At 43.6% G+C, this 26,230-nt stretch overlaps 1 protein-coding gene across 1 annotated transcript in view; it reads right to left on the bottom strand.

Annotated features, from left to right (window-relative positions):
• Window positions 1-26,230, bottom strand: part of QSER1 (glutamine and serine rich 1) — a 71,439-nt gene that overhangs the window by 15,224 nt on the left and 29,985 nt on the right. Inside the window, exons 2-5 of the mRNA XM_018567876.1 lie at window positions 11,362-11,474; window positions 9,331-9,489; window positions 3,856-7,410; window positions 713-954 (exon numbers count right to left, since the gene is read on the bottom strand). Coding sequence (XP_018423378.1) covers window positions 713-954; window positions 3,856-7,410; window positions 9,331-9,489; window positions 11,362-11,474 — 4,069 coding nt within the window. The remainder of the gene's footprint in view (window positions 1-712; window positions 955-3,855; window positions 7,411-9,330; window positions 9,490-11,361; window positions 11,475-26,230) is intronic.

The following is a 26,230-nucleotide window of genomic DNA, read 5'->3' as shown; positions in this document are numbered from 1 at the left end:
AAAGGAAAATCTCCCCAGTGGGACAGAGATGAAAAAAAAAAAGCCGATTGGTTATAAACCCTAAAAAAGGTTTGTCTTCAGTTCTTCTTTAAGGCTGGGTTCACACCTAGGCGTATCGAATATGCGCGTTTTTCGTGCCGCCATAGGCGGTAAAAAACCGTGCGACAAACGCGCGTTTCCGAGGGCTACCTGGCTGTATCCTAATGGAAATGCGCTGCAAATATGCCCCAAAGAAGCTCCTGTACTTCTATGGGCGTAAGGCGCTTTGCAGCGCGCTCCTACGCGCTGTAAAACGCCCAGGTGGGAACCATGCCCATAGGCAATCATTGGTTTTCACATGTTGAGCGTTTTACAGAGCGTAGGAATGCGCTGTAAAACGCCCAGGTGTGAACCATGCCTTAGTGCACTCCAGACAGAAACACACACCGTGGCATAATATACAAATAGCTACTAACAGCAGCCAGGCATATGTGTTTTCATTTACATGACAGGGGTAGGCAAACTCTGGCTATGCCCATCATGCATCAGGGAGTAATACCTGAGGCTGTCAGGGTCTTGCAATGCCTAATGGCATCTGAAGTTGCACCACAGCTGGGGGGCCGGAGTTGGCCAACCCCTGTTTTATGGTAACAGCAATTCTATGGTCCCTATAGGTAGTACAGACACTCCCATCAAATTTATAAACATCCTATGAAGACTTTTGCAAACTTACTTTGAGCATTTCTATGTCTTCAATCTTCACCACAAACTCGTCTCTCTCCCGATAAATGCCCTCTCCTCCGCTTTCTGAGCCCTCGTCATCCGTGGATCCTTCAATCGCGATACACTCCTGTGGTTTGGCCAGCTGTTCGACCTGGACTGGCTCGCTGGGGGCCTCTTTCGGCTTATCCGGAGCGTTCTTGGGGGACGAAACAGGTTGGGAATCCGGCTTTCCCGAAGAAGCTGCCTTGTCTCCTTTTATGGATAGAAAATTAAAAAAAAATATGAATTGTGAAATTAACACTGATGTGTTTCCACTTGCTGTGGAGCAATCCCATATTCCTCCAGGCCAAATATTCGCCATGTACGACTATATTCTTGGCTCTGTTCCCTGGAAGGATTAACCTAGAAGCTTAGGCTTGATTTATGGGTACCCCTGACAAGTCAGAGAACTTATTACCAGTATTAGAATAATGCAGCAGCAGTAATTAAACATTACAGGCTTCTCATCAAGTCACACTGTGATATACATGTCAGCAAAGGCATTTCTCCTCTTCATTGCATTCAAAGCAGTAAATTACGGCCACCAAGGAGTTAGAAGTGAAAAAAAAAAAATCCATGGATTATACGAGGCAGAATGAACTAGACTAGCTTAACGCAAACCAGTTGGAAACTAACTGCGTTAACTCCAGCACTCCTCAAACACCCCCCCCTTTCCCCGGGTAAGTAACTAAAATGTCTGAGGCCTTTTGACGTCTACATAAGGGAGGTGTTACAGGCATAGATCATGCCTAAAATACATTAGGTGCACATATAACCTTAAGTGAAAACTCTTGTTGAAATCAATGGTTTGGTGGCCGGGTTGCTAAGGGTCCATTCACACCATCTGTGCTGGAGCTGTGCTGGCCATTGTTCCCAGTGCAGCCCTAACGCAATTTGCAATGGTGCCCATTCACACCACCGCCTTGCATAAGAAACGTGGCGGTGTGTGCTGAAAAAAGTAAAGTATATCTTACTTTTATCAATGCAGGGGGATGAGATGCAGCACAACTGCCTCACACCCCGCTGTGCCCGTAAACTTAATGAAATGCCACTGTGCCAGAGCGCCTCACACCAGACGCTGTGACTGACCCATCAGCAGGCCCAGGTTGCCATGTGGAGGGCAGGGGGCGTCTATGGTTATGTAGTGAGTGACTACAAAGAGGTGGCCAGTTTCATAGGTACTTTGCGGTGGGAAAGGCACCAGCCAATAGTTTATGGTGTGAACAATCAGATGTGGCTGTTGCTTTATAGAGTTGGGAGTTTGCTTCAGCAGAAATGCTGCCTGCCAGCTGTTGGCTCTCTGCTAAAAGTGACTGCTCCCTATTCGGAGTCGTTTTGGATGCAGCAGACAGGTGCTTCCGAGTTATTTCAAGTGAGTCTGGTGATTTGCCAGGCGGGTGGCCATATGCTTTAATAGCTAGAAAAATCAGTTAAGAACAACCCAGAGCAGTAATGTTTTCCTATTTGAATTTGGCACGGAGGTGCCTGGCTTCACCCACACAGCATCATCCTCCAATCACAGACCCTTTGACAGAGGGACTGGTAGTTTCAAAGGAATACAAGTGCGGTGATGTCACTTCCTCCCGCCCATGTTACTGCACCTCGGTACAGACATGGACGGCAGGAACAGTCTGCAGGAGCCAGAGAATTGCACCCACGATCTACTGATCACGACTGCAATGCTTTAATAGCTCCTATGCAAAAAATAATAAATGCACTTTTTTTTTTCTTTAAAAAGGAGAACTATGAGGCGAGTGCTTTTCACTCACCTCATATTTCTAGCCGACCTGTGACAGTCTCATTGTCACAGGTCGGCTAGAACTATGAGGTGACTGAAAAGCACTCACCTCATAGTTCTCCTTTAAAGAAAAAAAAAGTGCATTTATTATTTTTATTATCAATCAACACCTGGTTGCGACTAACAGATTACGTGGAGAATTTTTGTACAAGTCATTCTGAATTAAGAAAGCTGGTTGGATGACCAGTGAAACATCTTCAAGAAAAATACAGCAAGTCCAGTTGCCTTGACTTAATTTTTACAGATAGTTACTCAATATGACGAGATTTCAATTACACCCAACGCCAAAACTAATCTTTCTAGTTAGCTGAAAGAATCTGGTACCTAAAATTGAAATATTAACAGCAAGAACAGCCCCTGTAGTTCCCTTAGTACAAGTTTCCGTTTACAACTGTTTAAAGTGGACCTGTACTGAAAAAAATTGATGGGCTGCTACTGCCAATTGAAACTGCTAAGTGCTTGGATGTTATGTTGACTTAAAGCCTTCAATATTTTCCAAGTCACTGACTGGGAACAAGTAAATTGACCTTGCTAACCACATCACTAGCCTGACAACGTCACTAGCTGCATGCTTTGTTTTGCCATTACTGGGGCCAAGGCAGCAAATGGCGCAGAGGTTCAGGAATCTGGATTAACTTCATATGCTTGCACAGCAGTCTCAAAAACTATCCTTTCACAGTACTCTTCTGATACCAAAACCTTCTCGCCCATTCCTGCCTGCGGGGTTGGCATATGGCAACGCTAGCTGTGACTAAGGTTTGGAAGGCACCTCTAGGTGCCTGCACTCTACACCTAGTTTGCTTCCCTTCCCCTTGTTAAAGGTGAAACATAGCCAGAACCATCATTTTCAGGTGATTAGCCAGGGTAGACTCCATGTCTCCAAGTACAGGTTTTTCATAATTCAAAAACAGTAAAAAAAAAGTTATCAAAGTTCCTTAAAAAAAGAGCCTTAAAGTTTACAGTAAGCTGTGAAATCATTCTCTAAGCAGCTCCGCTCATCAAGCTTTTCCAGCCAGAGCTCCTGCTTTGTGTCAACATTAGAGATTAGACAGGTGAAAGGCTGCCGAATTCCTGCTGGCAGAGGAGAGCAAAAAAAGAGCTGGGCTGCTTCCAGAACAACTTCAGATGTTCTGCTGTGAATGTGAAGGATAGATAGCTCCACAGTGCCTGCAATGACAGAGGTCAGCAAGGGCTTCCTTCAATGCTCATTTACTCCTTATGAATATGTATACTTGACTGTCCATACCCTGGTCATAGATTACCTTTAAAAGTACAGTTTCAGCTTGGATTTGGCTAAATAATATATGAAAGCTCACCTGCTTTGATCCTTTTCTCTCCATTCTCGTCCAATGCTGACAATGCTGTGGAGATGCTCTTCTGCAGATCGTTATTGCCTCCAACAGAATCATCATCGTCAGAAGAGAAAGAGGGCAGGGCCTCCAGATTCTTCTTTAGCTCCTCCTCAGGCTTTTTCGGAGAACTCACAACCTCAGAACCAGCAGCAGCAGGGGTCTGAGTAACAGGACCAGGGCAGGGAGACTTTATCACAGGGGTACATGGTCTTCTGATTCTGTTGGGAACACGCACAGCAGGAGCAGAAAACTGCTGTTTTGGTCCAGTCTTTAGAAAGTCTAAGAAAGAGCCTATAAAACCCGTCTTAACTTCTGGCTGTTTCTCCTCCACTTCCTTAATTTTTTGCCTCATCCTCTCCTGATTCTGGTAGGTATCATAATACCCTTCAGAAACATGTGAGGAAAATTGCACATCTGGCCCTTTAAGCATGGGACGTTTCATTTGTACATTCCTTTTTCCTTGTTTGAGATTTGCATTTTCATCTTCAGTAAACGGTTTAATTGGCATCTTGTCCGTCACCTTGTTCTTTTGGAGGCCATCTTGGTCCTGGCAGTTTTCATCCATTTGGCTACCAGAGCTACCACTCCCCTGAGGGTCAGTTTTTGACATATGTTGACTTTGACCCTGCAGCTGTCCGACAACTGCTCCATTTTCATCTTGGCCCATGATAAAGTCTCCTCCTGGTGAAGTGCCCTCCTCATTAAGGCTCTTGGTACCGCTCATAAACTCGGAATCTCTTCCATCATTAGGAACATCCTTAGTGTCCTTAGAGTCTTGCTTTTTACTCCCATCAGCATTCGTCTCATGGTCTTCTTGGCTGGTCCCAAGCACTGGTGAACCCATGCCACTTGGCAAATCTTGCTCTAAAGGTTGAATGCGATTCTGATCAATACTAACATTTTTGGAATGAGGCGTGGATACAGTAGAAAGGTTTATTGCTGTTTGGCCACCATTTAAAGATAAGTTGTTTAGGTTCTGTTGTGGCTTTGAAGATGTGAAATTTGTAGGCATGTTTCTTATATTTAAAGACTGAAAACGAGATTTGGAGTCCTCAGATTTGACCGACATATTTTCGTCACCAGAGGACTTGGCAAATTCTTGAGCTGCTGTAGCGGCTAAAATGTCATCAACATGAGACAAAAAGTTGCGTTCATCGCCTAGCAGCATGCTGTCTGAGAAACACATTGGGTTTATGGAGTCAAACTGATTCTTTGAGTCTATCCTCGCTCTCTGGCCTTGCAAGTGTTGGTGCAAGTGCTTCCCATCAGAAGTGTCCATTTTGACCACATCGGAGCCTTGAGAGTGGAGTGATTGCTGAGGCTGTCCTCCGTTGCTCTGGATAATGTGTCCATCCATTTGAAGGAACTGATGCGCTACCTGCTGAGGGCTCTGGATCCGCTGCATTGGCGTGGGTGCCTTGGCTTGAGCCAAAGTAGACTGTAAAATAGACTGCTGAAACATTTGCAAGTCTGACTCTAGAAGTACCTGTGCCCCCGGCAGCTGTAGATGCTGAGGATGCCTCAAAACAGCCTGGAGTTGAGGGGATGTACTTGGCTGTTCAGGAAGTTTTGCTTCGTGCACTTTATGCATCATGGTATGTTGTTGACTTAAATCTTTAGCATTTCCTTGAGTGGACTGGGCCATGTCTGTTGACTTTGAAGCATCATGAGCAGTTGAATTATTTATATGGCCAACATGCTGCGACATATGTCCTGCAGGGCTCAACATTCTCTCATCTTTTTTAGGTCCTTGCATGCCAAGAACTTGGTCTTCCATGCGAGAATTGCTTTTGATAACACTTTGTGAATATCGATCATCAGCCTTAGAAACACTGTATACTGACTCTTGGGTACTCATTTCCGCCTCACTTAGCCCAGGTGTAGTGGATTCCATATTAGTTTGCTGCTGTAATGCCTGCAAATCCTGCATCTGAAACTTATCCTCTTGCTTTACAGATGTGTAGAGGTTAGAGTCAGACTTCCTCTTCACATAGGCTTTGGAGTCCACAGAGGTTCTATTGTTTTGCAATGTCTGTGAGTGACTTGAAGATGCAAATGAAGGCGATGGAACATTTGTCAAAAATTTCTGAGATTGTGGAGAAGTCGAGTCTTGTGTGTTCTGGGATGAATGCATAGACATGTAATTCTGAGTTGGGCTTGACGCAGGCATAGTTTGCCCACGAGAGGAAGCAGAGTATGGAAGAGATGGGGATGCTAGTGGTAGGTTCTGTCCTGAATTATAACTATCTGAAGGACTTACTGGTGACATCACCTGTGATTGAGATGAGTAGCTAACTTGCGATTGACTGACCGGAGTTAAACCCTGAGTGTTACTGGAAGAATAACTTTGCGTCTGGCTAGCTGAAGACAGTTCTCGTGTTTGGTCAGAATAGTTCTCGCTTGAAACTGAAGACAGTGTAAGTGGCTGCTGATCGGATGAGTAACTTAGTGTCTGGCTGCTGGAGGTTATGGTTTGCGATTGGCTTGAGAATGCGGTCAGTGGTTTGTACAGTGGAGGCAGCTTTTCTGATTTGATTGTTGAAAAGACTTGTGATTGACTAGCAGATGGCAAGTTTGGGGACTGTGTTGAGACATAGATGGGTGACTGGCTTACAGGCAGAAGACTACTTAACTGTGCTGTGGAAAAGGCTTGTGCTTGGCTTGAAATGACTGAACTCTGGCTTTGAGGAGACTTGGTATAGCTCTGGGTTTGCCCAGGAGAAGCTACGCTCTGAGATTTTGGAGTCTTTGTTGACCTTGGAGGTGCCTTTGTTGGGCAGTTTTTTGTTTTTGTAGAGGAGGGTGGAAAACCTGGAGATGGTATGGCAGATGGGTATGACTGAGATAACTCTACAGAAACTTGAGGGGTTTTCTGCACTGGTCCACCATTGCTCACCTGAGTAAGAGCTCCAAGTGGAGCACATAAAAGAGCAGACTGTCTCGCTGTGTCAGACAAGGCAGCCCCAGTTGCACTTGTTAAGTAATTCTGCAAGGAATGCTGAGTACCAGAAAGCTGTGCCTGTACAGACTGTGTACTTGAAGGCCTCTGATGGTGTTTAATAACACTACATTCCCTCTGAAGTGCTCTTTCGATGGAGGCAGTAGAACCAGTAAAGACCGATGTACTGTATGGCTGAGCTGTCTGCTGCGTGCACCCAAGTGCCGTTGGCAATAAACTGAACTGGGGCTGCAAGAGATGTGGCGCAGATTCCTGCGCAGACCGATATGTTGAAGACTGTGGTATGCTGGTACTCAGCACTGCACTGCCCAGACGCTCAAAAGTCAAGGCAGTTGGAGTCTGTGAGGTCTTGATCGACAGCAGAGGATCGTGGTGAGAGAGCAGACCATTGGTAGTAGCACTGAAAGTCCCATCCTGAAGTAAGGATGGAGTTGTGGCAAAGTTTCTAGAGCTGAATGTGTTGGGATGCTGATAGGCTGAGAGCGCAGAAGTTGGAAATGTTCCAGATGTTTGAAGGGCTCCGGTTACAAACAATTCTGTTGCTGCTGAGGAATGCATACCTGGGGGGGGAAAAAAGTCTCATAAAAAAAGGGAAGAAAACCTAACCACTAACATGTAAGCTACACAGGCAATTTCTGAACAGTTTTTGATTTTGAGAGCCACATAAAAATGTCTCGTCTTCTAATCATGTCTCCACATAACTGATCACATAATCAATTGTCCAAGATCAGTCATGGATGATACAGTTCAAACTGTGGCAACTCAATTATTATATACCACTAAACAGTGGATTTCAGCCATTTGGGTAGTAGCTGTATATTGCTTAGAAGCAAGCAGAACAGGTATCTGAACATCATTAAAGTGTATCTAATCCCCCAAAACAAAACCATATATGCTGCATTAGATTTGGTGGCTGCACTAGTTTCCTTTTTAAGGCATTTTGTTTCTATATTTTCACCCTGCCAGTAACATATTTCTTGTCACAGTGAGGGGTACTCGCTCACTGTACTGTACCAATGAAGAAACAGAATTGTCACCCTAGGCTGCTCTCCTGATTTAGTCTACAAACATCTCCCCCTTGCCTTATCTCAATTACACGGGAAGAAGGGGTTATGTAGATAACAGAAGATATCTTAGAAAGCTGATTGTTTGAGATTTCGATTGAGTGCACAGAAATTTACAAGGACACTGGATTCAGATCAACCGGTATTTTTTTTTTTTTGTACTTGTGGAAAATATACGAAGCCTGAAATAAAAGACAACTAATGGAGCCACCACATCTAAGGGCTAGCAATCTATAATGTATTAACTTTTTGTTCTTTAACGAAGCCTCAACCTCCTCCCAGCAGGAGGAACTTAAAAGGGAGGTCCTCAATTACGGTGAGCTACTACATGAAAAACCGGAATCCTACAGGAAAGAGAACATGCATCCTAAAAGTGGACCTTCACCCACTTTGACTAAAAATCACATCAGCATACAGTTCTGCACACAGATATGAAATCATCTTACATTCATTAGCTAAACAAACATTTTTATTTTACTAATCATTTCTTTTTCTCCCCACTTCCTGGTCCACTTTGGCACAAAAGATATAATCTGTGCCCAAGCATTGCATCCTGGGAAGGTTACATCAGCAGAATGGAGATGGGAAATCTCATCTGTAATTTCATGAGATCTCAGGGAAAGGCATTTTCCTCCCCTGAGATTATGTGCATGGTCACATGTCCTAGTCACTCACCAGACTTCCAGGAAGTAAAAAGAAATCTAGTAACTTGCCCTTAGGTAAAATGGCCACTGTTAGAAGACTGGGCAAAAAAGAGAAATAAGGTATGCAAAAATTAAAAGCTGGCAATTATCTAGAAGTATCAGTTTGTAGATCGCCATTACTAAACATTTGTAAAAGTGCCTTTTTTTTGTCATTTTGAAGATATGGGTAAAGTTCCTTTTTAACATAAAGCAGACCTGTGGTATTTAAAAAAATCAGATTTAAATATTAAAATCAGTCACACTTTAATCCCCCCAAAAAAAGGAAAACATGTGTGAAACAGATGAGATTGGTAAGTAGCCGATTCCAGGTTCCGGCCAGCAATAAGAAACATAACCATTGGTGACAAAGGAAAACCCTATAAGTCTCCTGGCAGGTTAGCACAATTAACCAATGGGCTAACAGACCAATAACCGTAAGCAATAATATCCCCATCAAGGAGTGTAGAATAAAACATTTTTCATACTTCACCATGTGAAATATTTGCTGTGTACTCTTCATAGTTTCAATAACATTTATTTTTCTTTCACCCTTTCTGTTCTTCCGCATGTTTTTGTAGACTCTGCTGGCTGCCATACCAGCAAAATTCAAAAAAGTGGCAAAGTATGCTTACAGGAATAGCTACAGGAATAACCCAAACCCTATGATAACTGATAGTCATGCATATCTCACGTCACAAAGCCATCTACAAATATAAAAACAAATTACTATTACCCGTCTGCCATGATGGGGCCCTGAATTGTGGCAGGAGGGTTGTGCCTGATGAAGCTTGAGCAGTCCGAGACTCTATAGCAGACAGAAAATTCATCACGGATGTTTCTGTAGTGTTTCCACCTGCCATGTGCAGGCTTGTGTCAAAGATTCCAGAGAGACCTGAGACCATGGAGAGATGAATTTTAATTATTTTCATATAGCATAGAATAGAAGCACACACTGCACAATACACAGCTCTCATTTTTTATGTATCAGTTTCTTCTTCAAAGAATTTTCTACTTGTAGTAAGAAGAGCTCTATACTTGTCCTGTGGCCAATTTGTTGAAACGTCATCTCTTTGTTGCCCGCCAGCCACTGGAGGTATTTGACTGGCCAGATTTCCCCACTGCATGCAATAGTTCCTCCCACTGGCTCGCACACCCTGTGCTGAGGTATGAACCAGAAGGTTAAACCACAGAGGGGAGCTGAATCAGGTATTCCACACACTTGGAAGTGTGGAATATGTGCAGTAGTCAGAAAGCACCAAAAAAAACAAACAGTGTTTCAACAAACTGGTGACCAGAAAGAGAAGTATATTGTAGGGATGCACCGATACCGTTTTTTCTGTATTGAGTACCGAAATTTTTTTAGGTACTCGCCAATACCAAAAACTGATACCGGAAGTACCATTAAGGAAGCCAGGCGCCGTGTAATGACTCGCCACCCGGCTTTCCGGTTAGCAGGGAAGCCGGCCCCATGCTTATCATCACTAGGTGACGAGAAAGCATTGAACCGGCTTTCGGCCAATCAGGAAAGCAGGCGCCATGTAATGAAGTGGCGCCCGGCTGTCCGATTGGCCCGCTCAATGCTCCTCCGTCATGAGGGAGCATGAAGCCGGCTTTCCAGCCAATCAGAGAGTCAGGCGCCACGTCATTACACGGCGCCCAGTTTCCTGATTGGCCAGCTTGGCCGAGTACGCGCCCCAATACTCGGTATTGGTGCATCCCTAGTATATTGCCTCATCTATTAAAGATAAGTAATTCTTTACGAGTGACCCTGTGCTGAAAGGGTGACTTAATATTTCTTCTATCCTAAGCACCAACACAGTCAGTACAACTTACTGATGTGGAGACAGTTTCTGTTAAAAGGACTGTATTGGAGCAAATTTAGAACTCATTGGTTAAGGCCACCCAAACTGGTTATTTTAAAGTATATCTGAAGCCAAAGGTTTGATTTTCTCTTCGCATAACGTGATGAGGGGTTGGAACGGATCTCTTGTTTTTAATTCACCTTCTCTATTTGTACTACGACCATCAACTATTTTGTAAAAGAGCAGAAACTTTAAGGCTGGAAACAGGCAGGCTGAACAATTCCCTGCCTCCAAAAATAGTTGAGGAACTTCAGAAATGAGATTCTCTGCTGCAATTCTCACCTCTTTGTCCTACTATAAAGTCTTAGGCAGTAGAAGCCAATGAGATGTGCAGTATTAAAATAAACAAGACAAAGAAAGATTACAGAAGAGAGCAAAAGTGTGAGCTCAACAGTCTGTTGCTGCTCCTTTACAGCACAATGGAGTCAGTTATGGCTGCAAAGGAGGAGGGTTGCTGCATATGGTTTTGGAATAGGTTTTCCAACAAGTTCATTAGGTATAATAGTCAGGTGCTCACAAATGTTTGGCCATATAGTTTATATTAGGGCTGCGGAAATTAACGATTAATTCCTCGATTAATAATTTTTTTGATCAACTAAAATTTTGATCGGTACTCACCTCTCCGCCGGATGCGGGTCTTCCGTTCAGTGAAACGTCTTCAAGAAAAATACAGCAAGTCCTGTTGCCTTGACTTATTTTTCACAGATATGTTTGCCTAGAGTTTAGCTGTAAATAGTAATTTTTTTCACTGTCTGTTTTTTATGAGGCTTTACTTGAATAATATTATTATTTTTTTTACTTAAAGTTATTGCAACATCTTTCACATGCAGTTTAGGTTACAAACCAGACATGCTTTGTCAAATGTATGCAGTCATGTGCAGCTCTGACTCAACATGCACTACCTGTAGGATGGTGTGTGGTAGCGTATCCAGGCAGCTGATGGGTGGCTGCATAGGTTTGTCGGTGAAGAAGTTCGGTTTCTGAATGAGATGGGTGTCCGCCTCCATAGCTAAGACTGCAGAAACAAAGAAGAAAACAGAAAAAAAAAAAAACATTAAGTGATCAGATACTTTAACAGCCAGTGGGTGATTTAAAGGGTAACTACAATGTCATTTCAATGCTATGTTAACAGTCACGCTGGAATGTATTAACAGAGCACAAGCGGAGCCTAAATATCTTTACTGGAGAAAATGCTGCTATGGGCTTCCTTCAGAGGCTGGTCACATGACCAGAAGTCTAGACATTTAGCATGTTTAAAAGCCTTGTCCTTTTACCTTTCAGCAAATCCTAAATTGTCTGCGACTTGAAATACTTCTAGGCCACTAGCATTTTCAGAAGTAAAAGGCCAGCAAAGGCAGCTCCCCAGACTTCTCTAATGACCAGCTTGCTTGAAAAATAAAACTCGAAGATATCAGTGAGAAAATATTTTCAGTCATTGTAAAATGTAACCAAAAGTTATTTTTGGATGCAATGTTTTCATAATTGTATATCATATTGATGTAGATTATCCCTCTAGTTGCTATAATGTCAAACAAATGCAATCTGCATCTTGGTTCAAAGGTCATGATCAAAAGACTGAGGGGCAATGGTCTCTGAAGCGGAATAAGGCAGAACTGGACCCTTGAATGTGCTGAGAGCTGAACACTGGTCTAGACCCAACTGCAGGAAAGAGAAAATTCATCCCATTGAGCCTGGCCTGTATGTAAAATGGTAAGATGGAAGTAAAAGCTCAAAAACAAAGTAACTCAGTGTCTCCCAATCCAACTTGTCTGTACGAAACAAAAAACAACTTCCTAACTATATGAATCCATTTAAATAAATAAAACAATATACTGTTAGGTTATTCCAAAATGCAACGCGGCTGGTCAAATAGCAGTAATATTATCCAAAAGACAGGTATTTAGCAATTCACGCTGTACTGTCAACGCCCAATATACATCGTTCAACAACCCAGCTCAGCACTTGGCTTGGCTACGTGGACACCTGATCTTTCTCTGGGCCTTCTAGGATTCCCCTATTATCCCCGGGTCAGACGATTTTTGATGCCTGGCAGAAGACAGAGAGTGGCCTGCCCCCGGATGCATATATGCATCACCAAATACAGTAAAGTCTGATTTTATCCTGCGAAACGCATCACTACCACTATTGTCTTTGTCTGTGATACAGTACCACGTCTAGCATGGACACCTATATTTATAGGACTGGACAACGTGTAATATACTCTATAGATACAAGGATGATCTGACGTTGGTAGAAGTATACTAAGCTGGGTTATGTTTCTACATGCTGATTCTATGACTGGCTTAGTGTGTCATCTTTTATGCTGTTGTAATTATTAATATCATGCAAGAAGTAAAAAATGTTTTTTTAGGGGGTGGAATGTTAGAACCTCTGTCAGCTTTTTATTGCCGCTTTCCCTGTTGCAGGATTTTCCCTCACTTCCTGTCTGGTAAAAGACTGCCCCTAAAACAGGAAGAGGGGAAATCTAATAGAGCCGCAGATAGCAGTACAGCCTCACGAGTTACTCACACAAAAAATAGCCCGGTCGTCACACCACAGGCTTCGCTGAAAAGTTTGTTGTAGCACACTAGTTCACATTGTCCCGCCATGGATCCTCTTCACTCCGACATGTTTTACCCAATAATGGGCTGTCATGCTGCTGTAAAGGAGCGGTGATATTGAGCTATGAAAGCCTCATATCAGTCGAAGGTCTCAGTTGACAGACAAATGTCTCTAGTGAACCTGCAGTGCTCTAGGAATCCTTTGACAAGTATTTAAACGTTTGTAAAACAGACTACTGTATATGCTTACCATAAAAAAAAAAAACCTTTTAAAAACTTGCAATTGTAAAACTGATCCAAAACCCACTACAGGTTTTCTTACTTTTCACATATGCCCCTTCCAAAATGTACACAGTGTCGAAGCTCCTCTCTGTCCACACCCATCCAATATAACCTGGTTACAGTTCAACTCCTGACCGCTATTCCATCAAGATAAAGTGGGTGTAATTGCTAGTCGACGGATGGCCACCGTCTCTGTGATACGATATGAATATGGACACCGGCACTCCAATGGCAAATAGAATACGTCTATTTATTGACTTACAGGCAAAAAAGCATAACACACTTAGTGCAACGTTTCTGGGTCACGTAGGATCCCCTTCATCGCACAAGGGCTTGTTCGGCCTGATGAAGGGGATCCTACGTGACCACGAAACATAAGTGTGTTATGCTTTTTTGCATATACGTCAATAGACATTCTATTTACCATTGGAGGGCCAGTGTCCATATTCTTATCGCATCCAATACAACCTGCCCCCACCTCCACTAACTCATTTATTAGAGGTTGAAAAAAAAAAATGATTAAATGCCTCTTTTACTCCCCTAAATCAAGTGACATAGCGATCCCAAGGGTCCTTCTTGTGGTGTCAACATCACAGCCTGTGTGACATGAACACTTCCCATGGGTAGTCCAGCGGCAGGATCCAGAAAACAGAGTTGAGTAATGTCCTCCGTGTGAGTGAACCAGTCGGTGTGGCCACATCTGCGGCAAGGGATTACTGGTCCCCCACACCGCCGAAAGACAGCATAGAAGCATCAAAATTCTCCAACACAGTAACAAAAATAAAAAATTCTGAGTGCATGAGGGGAAGGATTCTGCTCATTTGCAGCTATTACTATAGCCGTGAACGTGCGGAATCCACCCCAAAAAATTGCGCTTGTACTATTTTTGCGGGACACATGGTTTTGTCCCGCTAAAGCCTGAACAATGCATGTTAAAGAGCATTTTTTTTTAAAATGTCTAGAGCAGTTCTGCACGTATTCGTATGGCACGTATGAATACACGTGGAAAACCACTCCCGTGTGAATGGAGCCTGAGGCGCAAAGAGTTTATTTTCTAGCTCTGCATAATTGCGATTTAAGGCGCCCAGAGTTCTCCAAGAGACAACTAATAATATACATGAAGGCATCGGTTAAAAGATCAGCACAGATTTGGTTTTGAAACCAAGCAGCTGGATACCCAGATACCTGCACCTGTCTGTGCCCAGTCTAAAACCGCACATTCATGACTAAAACATATAGTATACTACAAAGGAAGACTGAAACACTTACCAAGCTAGAAAAAAAAAAAAACTAGTGAGTGCCCATTCATGCAGAACTTTCTCTGATAAACCAGAATAGGATGATCTCGGAGGGAGTCTGTGTGCTGGTAATCCGGACACGTAGCAGACAAGCGCTCCTTGACACATGAGCCTGACCCTGTGTAATGGATGCAAAGTGATGACAGTGTACACAGCTAACAAATGCATGTATGGTCAACCACAAACTAGTGGATAACGGGAAGAAAACAGAATGAAACCACAAATGTCCCTGTGTTACCTCTACCTATCAAACCTAAGCATTTGGGGGGAGCAGCCACTACAACATGTTCAGCACCAAACAATAGCAGAGCTGGAAAAATCCCAGCAGCCAGGTTCCTAATGCTTCTTAAAAATTACAGTTGGTGCCCAACTTTTACAGTTTTCGCTAATTGTGGTCAATGGAGCTGGCTCAAAAAAAAGACAAAACCAAAAAAAAATTTGTCCAGCCTACTCTTTCCTAACCTATAAAAATCCTTATTTGCCAAAAGGTGTTATTTCTGGCAATGAAAGTCAATGGGGGCTGAAAATGTTAACAATATGGCTGAAATTAGGGATGCACAGATGACGGTATTTCGGTATCGAGTACTGATATTTTTTTACGATACCGAACACTGATAGCGCATGTCCTATTAAGGAAGCCAGGCGGCGTGTACTGACTCGCCACCCGGCTTCCCGATTAGCAGGGAAGCTGCCCCCAGGCTTATCGTCACTACGTGACGTGAAAGCATGGAGCTGGCTTTCTGACCAATCAGGAAGCCGGGCGCCATGTAGTGACACGGCGCCCGGCTTCCTGCTTGGCCCAGGAAGCCGGCTCCATGCTCCCTCATCATGAAGTGATGGAGCATGGAGCCGGCTTCCTGGCCGTCGTGTCATTACACGGCACCCAGCTTCCTGATTGGCCAGCTTCCCGACCAGTGAGGGAGCCGGGCAGCGAGTCAATACATGCTGTCGGGCTTCCTGATTGGCCGGGAAGCCGACTCCATGCTCTCTTGTCACAAGTGACGAGGGAGCATGGAGCCGGCTTCCTGATACAGGAAGTATCGGGCTAGGCATAGGAGCATTTGGGCGAGTACGAGTACTGATACCGATATTAGCATCAGTATCGGTGCATACCTAGTGGAAATAAAAGTTGGTATGGCAAATAACACATCATGCCGAAGTTAACTCTTTGCATCCCTTCATAGTACATGCTTTAAACACTTGTCAGTTATTTTTCTTTTCACCTGGAGAGAAGATCTCAAGGGAAGCAGATGGAGTAAAAGGATCTACCGTACTTATATGTTTTTCTTCATTTTAAATGAAAGGTCATTTTGATTTTTCTAGTTTTTATTATTGCCTTCGATGTAAAAATGTGTAGCTAGACCATTAGCGGCGAGATAGACAGGGAGGATTAGCTTCAATTACTCTAAATGGCATATCAGCCACACAATCAGTGCATTGTTTGGCCATCTTATAGACGTGCATTGTTAGGAGAAGTAAAGTACAATCATTGTAATATACAAGGCAGCAGTAATTTTTACTCATTATGTACTTAAGGCCCTGCTTCCTGCTTGGCAGTTCTACACAAACTATATACGGATATAAAAAAATTATTTACAGCAAGCCCAAATATTTAAGAGACTATCCATGACATTTAATTAAGTAAACTAGTTATGCCAGAGATGGAAAAACTGAAGCGGAGCTCCCGGCCACTACCCCCCTGCCACCCTATGAAGAAAATAATGCCCATATTTCGAGGGGAAGGTCTCAAAGAGGAATACTTGCCTTACGCCAAGATTCCCCAACTGCCTGCAGTATGTTCCTCCACTCCTCGGCACTGAAAAGTGGGTGACCACTCCTACGTCATCATGGACAATGCAGAACTAACAGTTGCTGCTGGTCCTGTATTATATACGAGGGTGCCGAGGAGAAGAACGGCAACAAGACCAGTCCAAAGTCGGCAAAAAGAGGCTTTAAAGCAGGGGTCTCAAACTCAATTCAAACAAAAAAAAAATATTTCTCCCATGGGGGACGCTTGGCAAATTTCATACTTCAAAATAAACTTTATATATATCAGGTTTGGTACTACGAACACCAATACACACACAATAAGGCCCTATTCATAACTAAGTTTAGGTGCAATTAGGGATTCCGGTGTCAGGAACTTGTGCTTTCCTGCAGCAGGAATGCCTAATCTGGCATTTACAAGCGGCAGCTGTCACTTACTCAAGTTAATGATCTGGTGGCATGTAAACGCCTGCACACCGCATGTAATGGTATGCGATATGATAACATGCGGTTAGAAAACACTCTCCGCATTGAAGCACAATCAATGCGTCCAGGGATAGTGATTGGTTCCTAACCAGACCTTACTAATCCATCCTTTCACTGAAGCATTTCAGAGCACTGGCCAGAAGGATCCGAGCGCTGGCGTTCTATCAAAATCTCCAACTACCTCACTTCCGGTGCTCAGAAAGACTGGAGCTCTGTATAGTTGTGGTGCGCATGCGCGTTTCCGTTTCGCAGTCTAAATGCCATCTGGTCGAAATCTCCAACTTGCAGTACCCGGCAGTGAGGTAGTTGGAGATTTCGACGAGTTGGAGCTTTCGATAGAATACCGGCACAGAGAAGCAGCTATGCGGTCGGCATCCGACAGAGATGCAGACCGTGTACCAGCTCTCACAAGTCAGGTACGCGGTCCTTGATCACCTGACTTGTCAGCTGGCTGCGGGCCACATAAGACCGGCCCGCAGGATGGTACTTTAAGACCCCTGCTTTAAAGTAACAGTAAACTCAGGAGTTAAATCTTAAGAATGCATTCAGGTACCTTGAAGTGACAATAAAGGATACATTTTTCCCCTCCCCCCATGTTAATGTTAGCACTTACCTTAAATGATGTCTCTTAATCCAATCTTCCTCTTCTTTCCTGTTGTTTTCATCTGTCCCTCCAGTGGTGCGGCGGCTCTCCGATCCAGCGCCGACTCCTCTCTGCTTGCAGGCACTTCTGATCCAGCGGTGTCTGCATGCGGGTGCTCGCGTCCATAGACTTACCTTGCGTCTCTGCTAGTCTCCCGGCCGAGAATCCGAACTGCGCCCGCCCCAAGATGCTTTGCAGCCGCACGAGCAGTTTCGGATTCTGGGGCGGGAGCGCGCAGCCATAACGAGGTAAGTTTAAACCGCTGCTAAAGCTGTTTTTTTGTTGTTGTTACTTTTTGCCTATATCTACTGCTTGCTAGTAAATATAGGCAAACCGGACCCGAGACTTTAGAACCCCTTTAACTATTACCAAAAATGCATCTATTTTGTGTATCATTCGGCTGTAAAGCCTGAAATCATCTGAATCCTCAATACAAATTATTAAACTAAATGAGATTGTAGTCCATTCCGGGAGTGAGGGGGGGCTTGGAGCGGTGACTACTTTACAACACACAAGGACCATGGGAAACAAAACTAGCCACCCTCCAGAAGGACAGTGTCAGCACCAATTCAGAGATGATTTGAGGATCTACAGCTGAATGATACACAAATAAACTAAATTTTTGTTAATAATTAAGGTACCTGAATGTATTAAGATTTAACTCCTGAGTTTAGTTCCACTTTAATGGGCTGGCTGGCACAATCTGAGAGGACGACTGTAGGACCGTAGACTAAGGTAAGTAATACTATTTCAGGCACCTACCGGAAAAAAAGGTAACTATTATAAATAAAAAATACAAACCTGTAAAATATGAAGATTCATGAAATAAATAGCAAAGGTAAAAAAAACAAAAAACTTAACCCTTTCGCTGCCAAGGACCATCAGCTTATAGTAGAACTGTTCAGCAGACTGTCCCCTTTAAATTAATAGCTGTCATCAGCGGCTCACAAGCCGCTGATGACCGCTAATTTTAAAAATACCGGGCGCCCCCCCCCAACCATCCATCCCAGGGAGGGATGAGGGACTCCATGGATCCCCACTGCTTGTAGGGTCTGTGGCAGCGGGGATCCATTAAAAAATCACCGTCGGGGGGGGTCCCGGGAACGAGCGGCTGCTGGCCGCAATTCAGGATGGCTGAGCGTCTTTTGTTCTGAGCCGCTGTCATCCTGTCAGTTTTTGGATGACAGCGGCTCTGTGTAGCGTGGCCGAGCGGGGGATCGTTAAATATCAATGATATTTAACGATCCCTCTGTGCAGAGCAAACACCGGAGTGATCGTCTGATCACTCCGGTGTTTGTAAATAACTGGGGACACATAGTACTATGTGTCCCCAGTTATGAATGAACAGGCTGCGATCTACATCACAGCCTGTTCATTGAAGAATTTATGAATGGGGACTAGCACTCACTACAGAGGCTCCTCCCCATTCAGAAACTAATGATAGTAAAATATTTTTACTATCATTAGTTTGTGAATGAATGAGAAGCCTCTGTACTGAGGCTTCTCATTCATTGAGTGCTGGGGCTGCAGAAAAAGAAATTGAGGACTTATGTCCTCAATTTCTTTTTCTATTTCAAAAGGGAAATGTCAGGGGTCTGTTTAGACCCCAGAGATTTCACCGTAGCCCCCCAACAGTAAAAAAAATACAAAATTAAAAAAATAAAAAATGTTTAAAAAAAAAAAAAATTTGGGGTTACATCTGCGCGGCAATTGCTGAACAAAAAGGTATATGTACCTTTTTTCCGTGACAGGCTATCGTGCGCAATTGCACAGGCGTATTCATGGGGGGAAACCATCTGGCACGATTGGGGTGCCATTAGAAAAGAATGGCACCGCCAGCGCAATCAGCAGTGGTGTGCGATTTCGTCACCGAGTGGCCATCCGTGCATGATTTCGTGTGAACCTGGCCTTAAGGTGAAAGTTTTTTTTTTCTTCAAACTTATTTTTCCTTTAACTCAGCAATGCCTAATGGGGGTTACAAAAGAAGCAGACGTTGTATTTCCATGCAAGGTTCCAAATGGGACTCCCAGAAACCTGAACTCCCGGCCATATATGTAAAAGTAATAGTGTGGAATTCAGCTACAAAATCATCGAAAATAGGTAAAACATGTATTTTCCATAAAAATCACCGCCAGCTTACAGTATTATACTCTCTACAGGAGCCACTGTCAATCAGGCTGTTAGAAAAACCCTGGCAGCTGTGGTTGCCTGTCACGTGGGCTAGGGACAATGGGAGGGAAGGAGCATTCCATGTGTAGGGATGGCTTGCTGTAGGCAATAAACTTAGGAATGTGTGAGAGGTGGAAGAGGGTGGGCAAGCTTTGCCACTACCAGGAAGAAGCAGAGCACTGCCTTTTAATAGCAACTGGGCAATTATGCATAGAGAGGACAGTAAAACTGGCCATACACTATGCAAATTTTGGCCAGTTCTTCATGGCTAGCCGAAATGTGTACAGTGGGTGCCACACTCGGCACCCTTCTGGTCGGCATCCCCCAATCTGTTGATCAGAGGAGCCTGTTCAAAAATCTTCAAATGAACAGTACTTGCAGACAAATCAGGTGCAAGCACCTTTAGTGTATTCGGATGGCAGCAGGCAACCATTATCAAAATATGAAGGAAAAAGCAGGAGCTTCATCCATCAATGCTCCTAAGCGTCCACCGTGGAACCAGTTCTATTTTTTTATGTTCAGCCTGTGGGTTGAACAAAAAATAAATAAAAAATAGAACAGTATTTGACAAGGACAGAAAGTGGGGTTTTGAGAGCACCAAAGGAACTTACTCCACAAAGAAGTTCATATAAAAGAGTTAATTTTAATTACATTCATTAAAAACAAAGGCTTACCCCTAAAACTCAATATTGGGAATTGACCAACATAGTACCCCTCCTATTTTTAGGGGGGACTACGCAGGGGCGTAGCTCGACCAGACCCGCCCAGACACATATACACACCAGAGCACATAAATTGATACCTCCTGTACCTGAAGAAGCGCCTGGGTGCGCGAAACGTCGTATCAGCTCCTCCATTTATGAACCTCCACCAACTCCATACAGCATTTAGGCTTCTAAGGAATTGTTATCCCTTATCCTTGATCGTCTGTATTATCAGATTGTTTCCTAAACTATGCACTTATCTTGTTATGATTTAATCATGCTATAGGAAGGGTACATATGGAGAGAGCACACAGGGAGCTATCTAATTAGCTGATTTTAATTTGGATTGTATATCTAGCCTTTGTTTTTAATGAATGTAATTATTTTTGTACATGAATAAGTGCGGATTGTTGTACATAAAAAAAAAATAAAAAAATAAGACCTGCCCCGAAAATAAGACCTAGTGTTTTTTCTTGAGCCCAAAAAAATAAATTTGGCGCTCGGAGCCATGGAGCGAGTATCAGCAAAACAGCAGAATTTGTTAAATGTTAAAAGAGCAGCTGTTGTTGTTAAAGTGTTTAACCAGTTGCCGTCCGCCCGTAGATAAAAAACTGACGGACGACTCGCATCAGCGGGTTGCCGTCTCCAGACGGCATTTTTTTCCTGCTCGCGCTCGCCCCCCTCCATAGCCGCTGATCGTTGTATGGCGTGAAGCTTCATCAGCTTCTTTTGGGGTCCCCAGGTGACATTAGGGGTCCTAGAGACCCCTAATGTCTCCATAAAGAGGACCTGTCAGTGTGCCTTTGCTAATATATAGGGGGATCGTATACCCCTATGTAATAGCAATAACAATAAGTGATATCTATCTATCTATAGATAGATATATATATTATTTTTTTTTCCAGGTCCATCATTGTGGAAATAAAATTAGGGAGGTGTTTTGACACTTTCTGCATTCTTGTCTTGCCTGAAGAATGAACCTGGGGGTCTAAAACTGTCATATGGACTATAGATGATTCTACTTTGAATAAAAATTGCTGCAGAGAAAAGTTTTGTTGGGAAAAGAAAAATCACACACACACACACGACTATAGTTTGCCTCCAAGAGAAAAGGAAGTGCATTCATGCAGCTCATCAAAATTCCCGGACATTTTATTCATGATAATATTTTAGTGAAAATAAAGGCGCTGACAGTGACTAGGGTAATAACAAGATCTGTTCCATACAATCGATCAGCAGAAGTTCTCACATTTTACAGGTCTACCCTTTCACCCAGAAGGATAAAACGCATCGTTTACTTCGGAAGATTTGGAGTCCTGCACAAAAACCGATTATTATCCTTGCTGCATCTCTCAGCGTCACCCGTAGAGAGAATTACAGGAAAATGACTGGTTATGGCGGCATAATCATAGTAACTGGATCAGACTGGCTTTAAGTGAATCCATAAGGCTCTGGAAATGGAAATCATCATCCAGAAAGAATGAAAATCGCAAGATATGTTGCTGCAATTTCTTTGTCATCTAAAGTTTAAAATTTTCCTGTGGAAAACAAAACGATCGAGGGGTGACGTGCGAGCGCAAAGCAGCAACGGGTGAAGAGGACTTGACACTTTTTTTTTTAACCGGTTACATGAAAGTCATGAGAACACAACTGCAGGAAAATAAACACCTTTCACGTCAACTATATACATAGCAATAAGCTCAACACATTTTATTGCAGATACAGTAATACCTTGGTTTACGAGCATAATTCGTTCCGGAAGCATGCTTGTAATCCAAAGCGCTTGTATATCAAAGCGAATTTCCACATAGGAAATAATGGAAATTCAGATGATTCGTTCCACAACCCAAAAATATTCATATAAAATGATTACAATACAATACTGTAATATAATAATGTATAAAATATAAAGAAAAGTAAACCAATTACTGGTACCTTCGTGGCTGGTGTGAGGGAGACAAGAGAGAGGGGGATTATTGTGTAGGGTGACTTTCACTGTCACTAACGGAATCACTGATATCTCTTGACTCAATGGAATCTTTTTCATTTTGTGAAACCTTAACAAGGAATCTATTTAATGTGACGTTGCATTGTCGTTCTCCCGGCGCCCGAAACTGCATGTCTCGGGCGTCGGGATTCGCAGAGCGTAGGAACGCGCTGTAAAACGCCCAAGTGGGAACCAGGCCTCGGGGATCCCGTCAGAGAAGCTGCATCCCGTGCAAGCATCTCATCAAAGGTGATCCTTCCAGCACAGTAATCCTGAGGACATTGCCGGTGAATAAACTGTCATATCAGGCAGCTCCTCATCATCTGTCTAGGACTACCCCTAAGAACAGTGAAGGAGCGTTGTGGGTGTTCCACTAAAGACTGCAGACAGGATTTGGGTGTTTTTTCTAGTACTCTTGCAGTGATCTAACAAACCTTAACCAGGAAGAAAACTGTATGCGGAATAAACAATTTCCACAAGTCCTTTGTATTAACGTTAGGTTCACACCTGCATTACACCGCACGACACACAGGACGCACGTCCCGGGATCGCGCGGTCCTGAACAATGCAGGCAGCGATTGCCGCGCGGCCCTATTGATTTCAATGGGGTGACATCCAAATCGCACAAAAAAGGTACAACTTTTTTTTTTTGCGATATACGACGCACGGCTGTTTTAGCCGCCATCATGTTCGGAAGCACAGGCGGAATTGTGGTGGGAAACCGTGCGATCCATCCTGGCTTTCAGGCACTTGCATGCGTTTTTGATGCGTTTCAGACCAGATCCAGAGCAGGTAAAATAGGGCTTGCCGCAGTTTTTTCATCCGGTGTGGATCCGCACGCTGCAGTGTGAACTTGAGGTCAAAATACCATAGGAATACATTGGACGCAGTTTTGATCCGGTCTGCACCTGCTGTGGTCCGGATCTGCTCCGCGCTTGGTGGCCTTAATGCCAGCTTGTGCTTAGGTCACACAAGGCAAAGCCAACTGCGAGTGCTGACTGCCATGGGACCAATGATCAGGTGAGTAAAACTACTTTATTTACACCCCTAAACGAAACAAGCACTTAACCCCTGGGGTAGCCCCACTGCAAGGGCACGTTTCTGATTCCCCTCCCCCCCCTGAGTTCTTCTTTAAGTATATCCAGCAGTAGGCACACACTTAAAATCTCACCTGACTGCTTTATAGAAACGACTGTCAAACAGCATGTTCCTCCTCGGAGTTCATCCAGGCCAAATACCGCTTTATGTGAAACGGTGAGATAATTGAAAATCTTAAGACGATCCCCGGTGGAAAGCATTATCGTCAAAGGGAGCTGGAGGGACGCCAAGATTTCACACACTGGCAGTTGTGCCGGCTTTCAAGCTGACATGTCAGACGGCGAGCCACTAATTGTCCCTAAAATGTCAACTGCGAGCGTGGCTGATTCAACACGAAACCAACAGACTCCACACTGAAAAGCAAGGCCGCTTACAGAGACGCACTTCCACCACACACACTTCTAAAGGCTGCAGACAGGATTCTTATGGATGGCAGTGTAGAGGGATGCCATCCAAGATTACTAATCTAAACATTTATGACTATTCATCACCTTTATAAAAGAGGCATAAAATGCACCCGACACACTCCAGCTTTGATTTAATTCCAGTAAAATTCTAAACGATTAGCATGGAAGAGTCACCCACCGTCAGCTCGCTCAATACACAGCCAATCCCTCTGCATAGAGACGTGGTGTTCTGGGAACAGAGAGCACCCCATAGTTATTTCAAAGACACTAAAGATATTATATTGGGAGGACTCAAAACAACAAAGGCTGCTGTTTCCATGCTAGTAATAGACCCCATTATAGATGGCATTTTGCTTGTGCTTATAGTTCCACTTTAAAGCTTATATTCGTGCCCATTTAACCTTCCCATACACGGTGGGGGGTGGGGTTGTGCTAGGTGTTTGGGGGTTTAAGAACTGGAACACACCCCGAATTTGCAGCATGTGCCCATGGCAACCAATCAGCTTCTATTTTTCCATTATTAAAGCTCAACTGATCAAATTAAAAAGAGACAAAACAATGATTACCACCGCGCTGTATATTGCGTTAGTTTATACTTAATTGTGTGCCTTCAACTGTGAACTACTATTCCCATCATAAAAAACATCAAATTATCAAATAGTTACTACAATTGCAAAAAAGACAAAGTACAAAAACGCAAACATCTAGATACAATTATCAAAGTCCCAAAACAGTAAACTCAGGCCATGCATCAAACGAACCAGCATGTGCAAAAACAATACTCATTCAAACACAGTTACCATCTTCAATGTGCTCCCCCTCAAAAACGGTCCTTCTTGTGTCCACTGCACTCAGCAGACAAGAGACCGGTACATTACATGGTCAGTAATCGCGCTCTTGGGATATCATTGGTAATATCTCTTCTGAATCCGGATCTTCCTTTACAGGAACCCAGGGATCCGCCGCTTGTTTTCCCAATGCCACCGCTCTCCTAATCTATCAGAACTCAAACACACAAACAAGCGCTCCTCAAAGTGTCATTTTTGCTTAAAGGAGAACTATGGGGTTCGGGCTTTTCCCCATACCTCTCCTTAGGGTAATGGGAGGACACAAACTAGCGTCCTCCCGTTACCCTAAGCTCAGTATACCGCGAGCTAGAGCTCACGGTATACTGAGACGGCGCTGCTGGAGCGGATCCCGACATCGATGTCGAGATCCGCCCAGCTGCGTGAGTGACAGATGGCTCTGCCTATCTACAGGCAGAGCCAGCTGTGCCCGCCCCCTCCCCCGTCCGCTGACTGGCGGATCGGAGCGGGGAGGGTGAATCCAGCCCCTTCCCTGTCACGGCAGAGAGCGTGACAGGATCGAGAGGTGAGCGAACGCCGGTATGTGTTCGCTCACCTCCAGAACTACTAAGCCGACCTGCGACAGTCTCATTGTCACAGGTCGGCTAGAACTGTGAGGTGAGTGAAAAGCACTCACCTCATAGTTCTCCTTTAATGAGACTTTTATTAAAAAACGAATATTGCACGGATATTTAAAGTAAAAAAAAAAAAAACACGAAGAAAAGGCATTTGCAGAAATGTTATTAAAAATACCCCATACACAGGTCTCACTTCCTTCCTCCATTCCATCCTATTTGGAGTTGTGTGTTTATTCCGTCATACAACGCTGTACTGAAATGAATTTTATACCATTTTTTGGGGACAGATAGGGCTTTATTTTGGAGGTATTTAATCACCACTTATTTTTACTATAATTAGGAAAAATTAAAGAAAATTTTGAAAAAAAAAAAAGTTTTTTTTACATTATGGTTAGCAAACACTTATGATTACCCAGTTTTTTTTTGTAAAATATAAAAGTCAGGGTCACGTCGGATAATGAGACACCAAACACGTCAACCTTTAAAATTGCGCGCACCCGCGAAATTGCAGAAAACTACCATACCCAAAATTGGCCATAGGCGACACTTTAAAAGCTTTTACCGCTCATCAGTTTAGTGTTATCAGTGATTGATGGCCCTAGAATTATTGCTCTCACTGCGACGTTCGCGGCGATACGTAACATGTGCGGCGTTATTGGCGCAATCGTCGTTTTTGCACATATGCGCCCCGGACGCATGTTTGCCTGCATGTATGTATGTATGGGTGGGGACTTAAAAATATATATTTTTTTTATTCTTTTTTATGTGTTACTTTACATTTTTTTGGGGGGGGGAACTTAAACATTTTTTTCCTTTTACTAAACTTTATTGCTATCACATACGGGGGTAATAAAAACCCCCTATGTGATAGCAAAATATGTGACAGGTCCTCTTTATGGAGACATCAGGGGTCTCCAAGACCCCTAATGTCACCTAGGACCCCCCA

This window comes from Nanorana parkeri, unplaced genomic scaffold (genome assembly GCF_000935625.1).
Source record: "Nanorana parkeri isolate BGI_ZX_2015 unplaced genomic scaffold, ASM93562v1 scaffold30, whole genome shotgun sequence".
Classification (NCBI taxonomy): Eukaryota; Metazoa; Chordata; class Amphibia; order Anura; family Dicroglossidae; genus Nanorana; species Nanorana parkeri.
This window is presented reverse-complemented; position numbering and strand designations above follow the sequence as displayed.